Source organism: Meles meles, chromosome 7 (genome assembly GCF_922984935.1).
Source record: "Meles meles chromosome 7, mMelMel3.1 paternal haplotype, whole genome shotgun sequence".
In the NCBI taxonomy this organism is placed as follows: Eukaryota; Metazoa; Chordata; class Mammalia; order Carnivora; family Mustelidae; genus Meles; species Meles meles.
Window position 1 is genome coordinate 26,027,350 of NC_060072.1, and position 12,881 is coordinate 26,040,230.

Genomic DNA, 12,881 nt, shown 5'->3' on the forward strand with positions numbered 1-12,881 from the left:
CGCTTAACCAACTGAGCCAACCAGGAATTTTTTTTAAAGATTTTATTTTTAATTAATCTCTATACCTGACATGGGGCTCAAACTTGACCCCAAGATTAAGAGTTACATGCTCTACTGATTAAGTGAGCCAGGCACCCCCAACCCAGGTTTAAATATAATAACACATGAACAAGGTCAGTTTGGTCCATGCACCTGCAGCAACTGTTCTGTTCTCCTTTGATATTCAAGTCTGTCTGTGGGGATTCTGCTCCAGCCAGAGTCTTCCCCAGTCTCAGCGGAGCCCATGTTTTTTAGATGAACATAGATACCTATCTTTACAGTCCAGTAGCTTTTCTTTGGCTCTGTGGGGACACCCACTCCTTTATGTTACTTTTAGTTGCATCTGGGAATCCCTAGGGAATTTCTGCATAGTCAGTGGCTTTCTCTGACCTTATCGGAATGACTCTTACTGCTTGCTCACTTACAACTGTGACTCCCCTCCCCGAGAGTCAGGCTTGAACTCCAGGGGGCTGCTCATGGGAATCACTTGTTCATCTACTGACAGGTATAAATGGAAGCACCTAGTATGTGACCCCTCCTGCCCATAGTTTCTTGTCTGTTTCCCTCGTTTCTTGTTTATCCTCTTGGAAAAATATGCTATGCATATATCAAACATATACATATATTCTGTTTTTACATCAATGGTGGGATACTGTATGTGTTACTCTGTACATGACTTTTTTCTCTTCACCATGTGTGTTAGAGTTATCTCCGTAGCCATAAAGAGCTGCTTCATTCTCTTACAGTTACTTAATCGTCTACTGAATGGATGGATCATATTTTACTTATTCGGTCTCCGGAAGGACATTTAGGTGGCTCTCTAACCGGTATCCTTTACACATCTTGAATCAGAGTTTCACATGGCCATCAGATAGATGTCCTCCAGCTTCCACCCTCAGATTGTCATTTCCCCCATTTAGAAACCTCCAGGAGCTGCCCAGCACCCACAGAATAAGGATGAAATCCCTCTTCCAGAAAGCAGAGCCAGGCAGCACGTGGTCTCCACCTACTTTTCCTCTTGTGTCCTCCTGTTCCTGAAGACACCCCCTAAACTGGCGCCGTGAAGTTTTCGGAAACCGGAAACCGACCCCCACCCCCTTTGACGAGGAGAATCATATGCTCCCTTCCTTCTAGGCTTGTTACCTGGCCCTCTAACTCGAGTTCTCTTTGGAGCAGCTGCAATTACAGTATTTTTTTTCAACTACAGTATTTTAACTCAGTCTCCCAGTAATACCAGACTAATAACCAGACGAGGTGTTCTGAATGTTGGCTTAGGTACCCTATTTAATCGTTCACCAGTCCTTTGTTTTGTAGAATACAAAAAATTTTTTTGAGGTGGGAGTGGGGAGGATAGGAGGAGCAGAGGGAAAGGGAGAGAATCCTAAACAGGCTCCACACCTAGTCTGTAGCCTCAGTGAGGGGCTTGATCTCACAACCCTGAGATCGTGACCTCAGCCGGACATGCTCAATCCACTGAGCCCCTAGACCCCAGATTACTTGTGGGCAGGGACTGTTCATTGGAAATAGAGAATTCTAAAATAGAACAATATATATTGACTTCCAAGTAGGAATCACGTAAAAGTGAGCTAGATATACAAAATTAAAATATAACTCCATAGACCTTTGTTTAAATGGAAATGGGCTCTGTGCTCATCAGGTTCGTAAGAAAAACACCGGCTTTAAAACAAACCAACAAAAAAACTCTGGTCCCCACCCCAGGGTGTGGCCCATAGTAGATGCCCAAGAAGTGCATGTTGAATAAACAAAATAGCATAAAAGAAAGCATTTACGGCAAGCCTCAACATCTTGCCAAAAATCCATCTTTTATCATAAACATACAAATAAGCTCACAAATAGAGTAGATGTCAATCAAATTTTGAGGAAAACGAAGCCAGTGTGGGAGAGTGCGGATTCAAGTTTCAGCAAGGGAGGGAGGGAGAGAAGTTGCACCTGGGGCAGGGTCTTGGGCCCCTGCGCGCGGGCGGGCACGGAGAGGCGGGGAAAGGGGAAGGGGGAGGAGACTCTGGCGTCCCTGCCCCGCCTCCCCCACCCCGGTCCCCACCCCCAGCGGCGGCGGCGGCGGCGGCGGCGGCGGCGGCGCAGGGCAGCAGCGCGGGTGTCGGCAACAGCTGCAGCAGCCCGCGCCGCCCCCTCGGCTGCGTCTCCCAGGGCGAGTCTGAGAGCACGGTCGGCAGCTCGCGGCGCGGCGGCCGGAGGAGACGGGAAAGTTGCCGGCGCGAGCGCCGACATGCCGGGCAGCGACACGGCGCTCACCGTGGACCGGACCTACTCCGACCCGGGCCGGCACCACCGCTGCAAGAGCCGGGTGAGAGGCGCGGGCGGGGCGGCGGTGGGGCGCCGGGCCGAGGGGCGAGGCCGGGGGCGCTTTGGCTCCGGTGTTCGCCAACTCTCGCTCCCCGCCTCTCGCCGCCTGCCCCCCTCCCTCCCCGACTGCCACGGGTCCGCGCCGCGGGGACTAGGAATGGGGGGCGCCGGAGCCCGGGTCAAGGGTGGGGGCAGAGCGGAGCCCGGCCCGCCGGACCCCGCCCTCCGCCGTCGCCGGCTCCCCGCGCGCCCGGTGTCCCCGACGGCCAGCGCTCCGCCACCCTCCGCCAGGGAGCGCCCGCCGCGCGGTGCCGGGATGCGAGGGAACCCCGCCGGCCGCGGCCCAGGTGGGACGGCACGCTCGCCCTCCCGATCTCCCGTGCTGCTCGCGCCTCCCCAGCCCTCGGGCTTTCGGGCGCGGGGCGGCGGCAGACCGGCTTCCCGGTGTCGCGCGGCGCCTGCCCCGGCTCTGCCCGAGCGAAAAGTCAGCCTTCGCGCTTGCAGCCCGGGAGTTCCCAGCCGTGCGGAGCAGGCGCCCTCTCCATTGTTTGCAGTGTAATTTGCTGTTGCTGATTTTGGCTGTGGGCGAAAATAGCTCTTCAGAGCAAGCAGCAGAGACGAGCCCTGTAGTGCTTCAAAATGAAGACAGGAGGCGGCAGCCTGGGCGCCGGTCCCTCCCGGGAGCGAAGGCCCCCACCGGCTGGAGGGTCCCTTTGCCTTCTGCGCTCTTCAGTTTCCTAACCCTTGGCCGATTGAAGCGCCTTTGCCAAAGAGCCGGTCCTCCACTTGACACTTGTCTGGCAAAGCTACCTGAAGGTGCTCTTTGCTAACCACTCACTTGTTGGAGAGCTCAGCATTTGCGTGTCAGCCTCCCGGTGTAAAGTTCACAGTTAGGGTTTTGCGCGAATTCTGGTCTGCCATCTCCCAAGATCCATAGGCCACTGAATGGGAAAAGTGGCACGAGTGACAAATGCAGCTCAGCCCCTAGGGCGGCATTTGGGAGTTCAATCATAATTTGGAGAACTAATCAGTTATCCTAGAAGTGAAGTAACTAGGTCCCGTTTCCCTTTTTCCTTTAGTATCTCTTAACTGAATTAATGGAGTGGTTTAAATTTTTACAGATTAAACTTATTTGGTGAGGTTACCGCATCCCCTCCACTCTCCCCTACTCTCGGAAAGAATTCTTTTTCACATTTTTTTAAAAATGATGTGTAGTTGACCCACAATGTTATATTTAGTTTCAAGTGTGCAGAATAGTGATTCCACAAATATGTACATTATAGAATGCTCACCATGATAAGTTTTCCATGTTCTTTAGAAGTTTCCTAACAGCTTGTTGTGAAAATAACCGTAAACTCTTGGGAGAAAGCACTGGTAAAAGATCTTTGGTTACCTACAGTACCTGCAGTTAGAAATTTGGGCAAGGATGACTGCTGGTTAACACAGAGTTAAGGAGAAACAAGGTGAAGCTCGTTTTCTAATGCATTTGTAATTGGAGGAGTCTATTAATGTTGCCGTTGACGGAAGAAATTTCAGACTTGAAAAAAAGTGTGGAAGCTTGGTTTCTCTTGTCACAACTGTGATAATCTTTGTGTAAACAGGATTAGTAATCTCTGAGGGACTGGTGGCTCACTGTGAACTCATTTAAGTGATTTGGCGAGACTCACAGAACTTTGCAGAAGCCAGTCTTCATAATCTATGAAATGGTAGTGATAGAGTTCATACTTCAACTACCTGGGTGGCAAGTGGCAAAGCAAACACATAATTTATCTGTAGCTTTAGTTTGTCTCTGCTGGTTCGCCCGATGTTGCATTTCTGCATCTCCCTTTTCTGTTAATGTACCATAATCTTATGTGAAGGGAGTTGTTTATTTTCTTTAAAATTCTACTGACAGTTTTACACATACTACCTTGTTTTGTTAGCATTGAAATACCTGATTTTGGGGAGGAGCGGAGAGGGAGAGAGAGCACATTAAGCAGACTTTTCACATCCATCGTGGAGCCCGACCTGGGGTGCTTCTCACCACCTGGGATCATGACCTGAGCTGAAATCAAGAGTCGGACGCTTAACCAACTGAGCTGCCCACGCTCCGAGATACCTGACTTTTTAAAATAGATTGTGTTTTAAACCCAGGTTAGACACTGTATGTACTGATTATTCTAAGTTAGTTTATTGGGCAAATGCAATCTCATGAGGACTAGATAAACTCAGACCCGAGGGGTAGAACTTTAGTAGACAGTGTCAACATGTTTTCTAGCAGCGATGCTGAGATCCCTCTTTACACTTCTTGACTGTCTGCTTTTAGGGTTTTACTGTTCAGATGGCAAGGAATGGAATTGGAGGAAATTTTGTAAACTCATGACTTTCCTCGAGGGAGGCCGATGTAATTTTGAGTCTGTACTTGAGGCTTCCCTTCTGTGCTATAATGAAGGGAAACTACCAACCATTTTTCCTGTGCAGAAAGTCTTTCTCCTTTCAGATGATTCTACCTCCTGTTTTGTGGAACTGTTTTAGATTTAGCTATAAAGACGTGCTTTTTTCTACACTGAGAAAACATGATACAGAAGGAAAACATTAGGCAGTATTAAGACTTAATTTCTTTTTTTTTTTTTAAGATTTTATTTATTTACTTGACAGAGATCACAAGTAGGCAGAGAGGCAGTCAGAGAGAGAGAGAGAGAGGAGGAAGCAGGCTCCCTTCTGAGCAGGGAGCCCGATGTGGGGCTCGATCCCAGGACCCTGGGATCATGACCCAAGCTGAAGGCAGAGGCTTTAACCCACTGAACCACCCAGGTGCCCCTAGGGTTTAATTTCTTGATGTCACTATCCCTTCGTCAATAAACCATCTAGTACAGGATTGTAAAAGGACCCTCTTGTGGGCTCACCTAAAAATACTCTGATGAGAACTAGAGATGCATTGGATGAGTTGAGTTCACCTTTCAGAGACACACAGTTTCCTCCAAGGAAGGGGCTAAGACTCCAAGAGGTCAAGTTCTTGGTTACTGAATGGTCATTTTTTAAGTTCAAAATTGATACCTGGTGGCAATAACAGGGAAAAATACACATCTCTCTTGCTGATTTTGGTTAAGCCTTTGAGACTAGAATAATAATGAGGCAGTGTACTATTTTAACGTTGCAGGAGTCTATTTTTATAGCCAGGTGGATTAACCTAGATTTCCTCCCCTTGGTGAAAAGTAATATAACTAATGAATTCTGTGATTATCTCTTAAGGTGACAAGTCAGGATCATTCACATTTTTAAACTTTATCAGGGTAAAACTCAGAAATGGTGCATGTTAACTCAACACACAGAATAATATTCTCGACTTTACAAGGAAAAGCACGCAGAGTTTGAATCCTACTTTAAAGCCTGTCATCTTTTTAGGAATGCAGGCAGTCCACCTCCTATATATTAACTGGTTTTTATTAATTATGTGTGAATCGAATTTCTGTTAGTTCTAATTTTAAACGTTCCAGAATGGCACCTTTAGCCACTTGTGGATAGTGGTCAGCATCTGGGGCTCATGCCTCAAGTGACCTGCATCGTATTCTGGCCCTTCCCTTTCCCAGCCAAGGGAGCACTATCCAAGCTCAAACTCCCTGAGCTGCCAGTTCCCCGTCTGTAACAGAGGTGGTAATATTCTCTACTTCTGGGAGAGGTCATGAGTCTTCAAGAAGAGAGCATTTGTTTAAAAAAAAAAAACAAAAAAAAACCCAACCCCAAAACCAAAAAACAGTTGTGTGCACTCAAGGTTAGATGTTTTTATCCCTGGGTAAGGTGAATACTTTTTTTCTTACTCTGTGGGTACCACTGCTAATCAGAATCACTAGTCATCCTGAGCGTTTACCTTCTTCCCATCTCTCATCTGTCAGCCATTCTGCTGGGTCTCTCTTGGACTTTTCTCCGGAATTGGTTCCTTCCTCCCTTTGGCCCCCAGTCATCTCCTGCCTTATTTTAGCCACTTATGGCCCCCGGAATTGATAATGGTACGCTAGCTTCCTCATTGCTCTCCGATTTCGTCAACCCCTATCCATCCTGCCCGCAAGGACCGAAGTATTCTGCCTAGAGAGCCACTTTCATTACGCTAGCCCCCGAAGACAGATCCTGCACCAGGGCTCCCATGGACTCTATAATCATTCCGAGTCTCCGTTTCCTCTTCTACACCCAGGGCTGTTACAAGGAGTAAATGCAGTAACATCTATAAAATGGCAGGTACCAGGAAGTAGATGGTGGTAGCTGTTTTTGTTACCACTCTGTAAGAACGGGTCATAGGCTTGAGAATGGGAAGTCTGCTAATTTTGTGAACAGAGAGACTTTTGGGGGGCAGTTGTAGCATTTTGTCCCTCCTCTGTCATATGTTCCTGATCACATTGACTAAAGAGTGTTTGCTTTTGTCACTTACCTGTTTATAAACGGTAGACGCTGGCACTTTGAGAACAAGAGGTTTCATTCATTCAGCGAATACTTGCTGAGCACCTTCCGGAAGCTAGCGGCTACCTTAGGCTTCAGGAGTGTAACGGTGAATGCAGCAGGCAGCCTGCTCTCTCTGGAAGCTTAGTATCTGGTGATTGTGCTTTATTTACACTTGTGGCCCAGGAACTACCCTCCTGTTTTATAGGAGGAAATGGTAATAAGTACAGAGGTCTCTAACATCTGAAGTAAAACCTGTGTTGGGCCTAGTGGCTGCCTGTAGTTCATCATTAGGTGTTCTGTGGTTTGGAAATAGACCTTGAATTACATGATGAGTAAAGGCCAACAGCGGCTGAGGGGAAGAGGATGTCATAGCCCTTCTCGGAGTAGAAATGGCTGGGCAGTGATGTCGTAAGTTGATGATTGCCTGCTCACTTCCAGGGCAAGCACAAGAGTGAGTGGGCACAGATTTCTGTCCTGGGGGCCCCTGACCTGCTGGAGGGCTGTGTGAGTACACTTCTGATCAGTGATCGATTTTAGTGTAAGGAGTTCATTAAAAGCGCGGTGAATAATGATGAGTGTCTCTAGTCTGATTTTTCTTAAATTGCGGCTGGATAGATTGATGGGGTGTGTGTATTTTGAGCTGTGCTTTGCCACAGGCTCACCGGCTCTCCCTTCAGAGGAGAACAAACTGCCAGCACACCCGCTTGTCACATCCGGGCTGAATACCGAGACAGCTGCTACCAAGTTGGATCTAAGATGTGTTTCGCTTCAGTCCCAGGGCCTGAATTTCCAGGGCTGCTCTTAAGATCAGAAATCATCCTGATCTTTCTGGATGGAAATTGCCCATGTCTTGACTTAGGACAGGCTGCAGCTTTCAGCCCTGCTGGTTCTTTTCTGTGTTTTTATGTTTTCAGTGGAGGGGGCTGGTTGAGAGAGAAGGGAGAGAACCATGAATCACTATACCATGAATCAGAACGAGGACTTTACATGCCTTGGAAAAGGAGTACCAGGATGTATGATCTGAGCATGATCCAACTGCTTCCACTGACTTGGGGAGAAGGGGTTGCTGCTTGAAGGAGAACAGCTTATCTGTTGATTATTCCTCCATAGGGAGGCAAACAGAACATAGACTAAAAGAAGAATGCAGAAACCGTCTTAACAGCCAACATGTGCTAATTCCTTACTGTTCCCCAGGCACAATACTAAGCTCTTCAGATGCACGATCTCCTTAATCCTCATCATATCCTATTTGCAGCTGGATTTTCACAGATGAGGAAGTTGAGACCCGGGCAGTTTATTTGTCCAAGGTCTTGTGGCTATTAGGGAATGGTCGAGCTAGGATCTGGTGAACCCAGATCTAATTGCACAACTTGCCTTTTACCCACTTCGCTGGCTTCTACCTATGAGATGAATCCTGGAGAGCAGCTCAGTCTTTCGGAAACGTGTTGAGGGCTGGAGCATGGGTGTGGTCGGCTTCTGCGGGGTGCCCGGCCACACTGTGGGTTCGGGATTCTTCCCATACAGAGCTTTGCCAGTCCTTTGTATATTGTCTTAGGTGCCCAGGAAACCTCTGATGAATGAATGGCTTAGAGTGATGATTTACGAAGTTTTTATAATGCCTACAATACAAGATTGTTGCCACTAAATTTGAAGAAGTCTTAAAGGCTGTTAAATAAGCTCATGATTTAAGAACATCAGTAAAGAACCATCTTCCAGCCTGGTATTTGGTCTCCAGAGCATGAACACTTGAAAGACACAACAAGGCTGGTTCTTCCTTGTGACAGTCGAGTCACGGTCTGGCCACAGCAGATCTCCCAGTAGGACTTCAGCTTCCCTGGACTGAGGACATCTGCTTCTCAGTATGTGGGGCAGAGTGCTGGAAGGTAGATTCAAGGGTTTTAACACGTTAGAACTGAAAGGGGAATGTAGACATAACTCCAGACCATCCCATCTGTAGAAGAGTGACATCCAGCCAGGCTGTAACCAGTGAAATGAGCTAACTAATACTGGCTGGCCAGGACTAACCATTATGCCAGCTTCTGTCTTAAAAAAGAATTCCTTAACAGAAAACAGTCTTAAATATTTTCAGATACCAAGCTAATTGCTAAGTTATATGAAATACATATATTGAAATTTAAGTAGAATGAGAATTTGAAGTTATTTGCAGCAGAGAATTAATTGATGGACAGATTTTAAATTTTGTGAGTTTTCTAGGTGGAAAAAGAAATGAATTTGAGTGATTTAGTGTTAGGCCATCATCCTTATGAGTTTGTTGGCAGATTTTTGATGGTACTAGGGACTAGGTGGGAAGAGAGGGGTAACACTTCCTATATCAGACTGCTTAGCTACAGAAGCTTTGTTGCTGCTAGTAAAGATGATCTTTTCTGATTTTATTGTTTTTTTTTTTTCCCCAGAATAAAGTTTTGCAAAATGAGTTCATCTTTGTCTTTATCTTCTACCTGTTGGGATAGGATATTGGGCAAAAATATGGGCCAGATACATAAGTCATGGAGTACATTACACACACACACACACACACACACACACACACACTCTTAGAATTCAAACCTGGTGTTTGTTGCCTCCGAACCTTTCCATTCCACACACACACACACACACACACACACACACACACACACACTTAGAATTCAAACCTGGTGTTTGTTGCCTCCGAACCTTTCCATTCCTGTGAGACTCTCATTGAGGGCATCTTCCAGCACCAAGTGTTTTCTGCATATGTAATTTTCATGCAACACACCAGAAACATCACCTGGTTCTTAGCCGTGCAAACAATCGTCTGCCCCAGCGGTAGTGGGAGGACAGGGACAGGGTCTACTGGCACGTTCAGTGCCAGTCCCCAGTGAAGGACCTCCCTGGGGAAAACTGAATTCTGCCTTCCACGGCCCAGGAGTAAGGTGGCTTTAGCACATAATAAAGGGCATTTTTATGTAGATGTTCCATGGGCATCTCAAAGTCCATATTCCGGACTTCGTTCATTCTCTCAGATCCCCCCACCCCCAGCCTGGAGCCTGGAATACTTGCCCTGTCCAGTATGTTCCCAAACCAGATGCCTGGGAAGCTCTCAGGCCCCCCTTCCCCGGCTTTACCCACCACATCCCCTGGCTTTCCTCAACCACCATTGCCTCTCTATCCTCAGCATCACTTTCTTAGTTTTCTTCTGGATTTGAAGACGATGAAGGGTTAAGAGTATGGACTCTGGAGTCAGACTTGATCGTCCACTTCTCCACCTACCTGCCCTGCGAACAGGCGTGAGAAGTGGTGTGAGGAAACCCATTGTTCTGATGTTGAGTCACTCATGTACCCCAGAGTTCCCCAAACTCCAGTCATTCCCACACCTACACACAGCTTCCTCGCACCTGTACAATGATTTACTTAATATTTCCAAAGCCATTCACTCCTTCAAACTTAAATTTATTTTTAAAGTACTGATGTTCCTCTTGTAGTTAATATTGGCTGAGCCCCTGAGGGCTTACAGTATGAGAAGGCAAAGAGGAGCCCTTGCTGGAGATCAGTAGAGCTGTTAGCTCTGAACAGAGACTTTGCCGAGAGTCACCTGGATGGCCTCGTGGGTGGTTTTCAAGGGAATCATTGGCTCGCAGTGATTCTGTGTTACTGCTTTCGCTTTATGTCACCAAAAATAATTCAGAATCGTTTTGGAAAACACTGGGTGTTTGTATTGTATCATATCTCATCTTTTTAGAAATACTTCTTTTAGACCCACGACTTAGATGCTTAGAAATATTTTTTTCTCATGGATTATGAAAATTTGAGTGTGTGGAGATGAACAGAAGCCCACTGTGGTGATTTGAAGGCAGCCTTGTCTGGGTGGGACTACTTGGAAGAAGTTGGAAAAAGGGGGAATTGTACGTGTTCCAGGCCGAGCTCCCGTCTTCTGATGGCCTGAGAGAAACCGAGGCCGTGGAAGGCCTTGGGCTAAAGTGCAACACCAGAAAATAAGGACTCCGGGAATTTCAGGCAGGGACAGAAGGTGGGTGGAAAAGAAATTTCAGCTCTGTGTTCTGAAGTAAACTTGAATTTAATTAAGATGTGTATGTAGGCTTGTTGTAAGGAAATTAAATGGTAACTTGAGCTGCAGCCTTCCACAGAAACTTGAGATCGGTGCTTGTCCAAAAATAAATTATGCCCTCGGTGAAAGCTACGCTTTAGCACCTCAACACGTTTACTCCAGTATGTGCAACCATGCGTTGGGGCCAATGGTCCCTTTTTACCATCTTTGTGAAGAGACTGTGATAATCCAGAAGGCGTGGAACTCGGTTTCAGACAGTCAGTGGTGTACTATTTTAATCTCACTAATTGGAGCAGGTGGCCTCTATTCGAGACTGAATCTCTCGTTGGCATAGATTCTAATTTATCTGAAAATCCGAGGCCCATTCAGCAAGAGCTGTTCGGGCTGTGTATTGGCATCAGGCGAAGTGTTTGAAAGCTTCAACCATTAAAAGCACAGAAGGCTGAGAGGAAGATCGAAGAAACGGAGCTTAATGGTTTGCTGCTTTGATTCAACTCTTCACTGTTGGGTGTAGAGCTAGTCGGGAACATGGCGGAGTGAAGCCTGTCCAAGCGCTTGAGAAGACTACTTACAAGTATTTCTCCAGCTGAAGACAGCGTCTGACGTATCTCATTTGAATCCATCCCACAAGATGGCAGGGTTGAAGAGGACTTCACGCAGACCTCGTGTTTTTATGGGCATTAGCACGTCTTCAGGCATGAGCTGAAGGGGTGTGTCAGTGACTCAGCTTACCACAGGCACTCAGCTTGAGATACTTGGAGACACCTCTAATGAGTCAGAGACGGTCTCCAGATCATGAACTTCTTCAACTGGACCACTCCTTTTCTTTTCTTCTCTTCTCTTAACAGTGACCGTGTGCTTCTCAAGATGTCTTATGAATATTGTGCTTTAAATCCCTCATCCTTCCAGAATATGGGATCCCAGTTTCTCCCTCTGACACCCAGGGTCTCTTATCTAACCTTTGTCTCCCACCCACTCCCAGCCCTCGAACTCTGGCTTCCTTAGCAGATCCCCGGCTCCCCTTTGTGCCTGTGGGCACCTGCTCCCTCCTTTCACATGGGAGTTGGGGGGGGATGGCTGTCTTTGTTCATCTACACGTGGATCCTGGTACATGGTTGGGGCTTTGTAAAAACCATCAGAATGAGTGAATGTGGGTATGTTGTAAAATTGCACCGTCTTGAGAAGCTGGAAAAACCTATTCCACGCTTGAGTCCTATCAATGCACATTAATCTAGTTTATTTTAAAATTGCTGTCCAGGATTCCAGTTTATGGGTATTCCATCATCTAATTATTATGAAAGGACATATTATTGCTTCTAGGGTTTGGTTTTATGGGCACTTCAGTGACCGCCCTCGGACAGGCTTCTTTTTGCATGCGGGAAGAATACGTTAGTGGGCTAAATCCTTAAAAGTGCAATCGCTCTGCAAATAGTGTGTGTATTTCACGTTACAATGTTGCCAATGTGAATTATACCTACTCTGTCCAACCCTGGGAGGTAGGGATGCAGCAGTGAATATATATAAACTGATAGTGTTTATATAACCATCCATGTATGAACAGGCCTTGACTCACGTCTTTCTGACACAGTCTATCACAAAACTTTTTGATCCTTGCCAATCTGATAAGTGAAAACTGGTGGCTCATTTTAATAAATACTTATGATACAAATGAGGTGATTCATATTTTAAAGTCTTTGTTTTGAAATAATCTCAGACCCCCAGGAAGTTACAAAACATAGTTTGGAGATGTCTGTGTATCCCTCCCCCAGATTCACCCAGTGGTTACATCTTATGTAACAAAAGTGCAAAAGGTTGATCCTAATGTTCACGTGCTTAAACACGTGCGTTGTGACTGTTAATATATTCTGGCCATTTATCTAGTAGGTTATTAATCTTTTAAGTTGTTTTGTAGAAGTTTTGTGCTGATTGAATAAGTTGTTTTGCACATACATTTTCTCCAGTTCCTCATTCCCGACTGTATTTTCTAATGTCATGTGGGAAATTGTCATAGGTTAGCACCAAAACGCCCCTGTTTCTTATCTCATGGTTTCCATGG

General features: G+C 46.4%; 1 protein-coding gene across 1 annotated transcript in view; it reads left to right on the plus strand.

The window, feature by feature from the left end:
* The first annotated feature begins 2,134 nt into the window (after positions 1–2,134).
* TMCC3 (transmembrane and coiled-coil domain family 3) overlaps positions 2,135–12,881 on the plus strand; it is a 68,012-nt gene continuing 57,265 nt past the window's right edge. Inside the window, exon 1 of the mRNA XM_046012268.1 lies at positions 2,135–2,365. Within this exon, the coding sequence (XP_045868224.1) occupies positions 2,288–2,365 (78 nt within the window). The 5' untranslated portion in view covers positions 2,135–2,287. The remainder of the gene's footprint in view (positions 2,366–12,881) is intronic.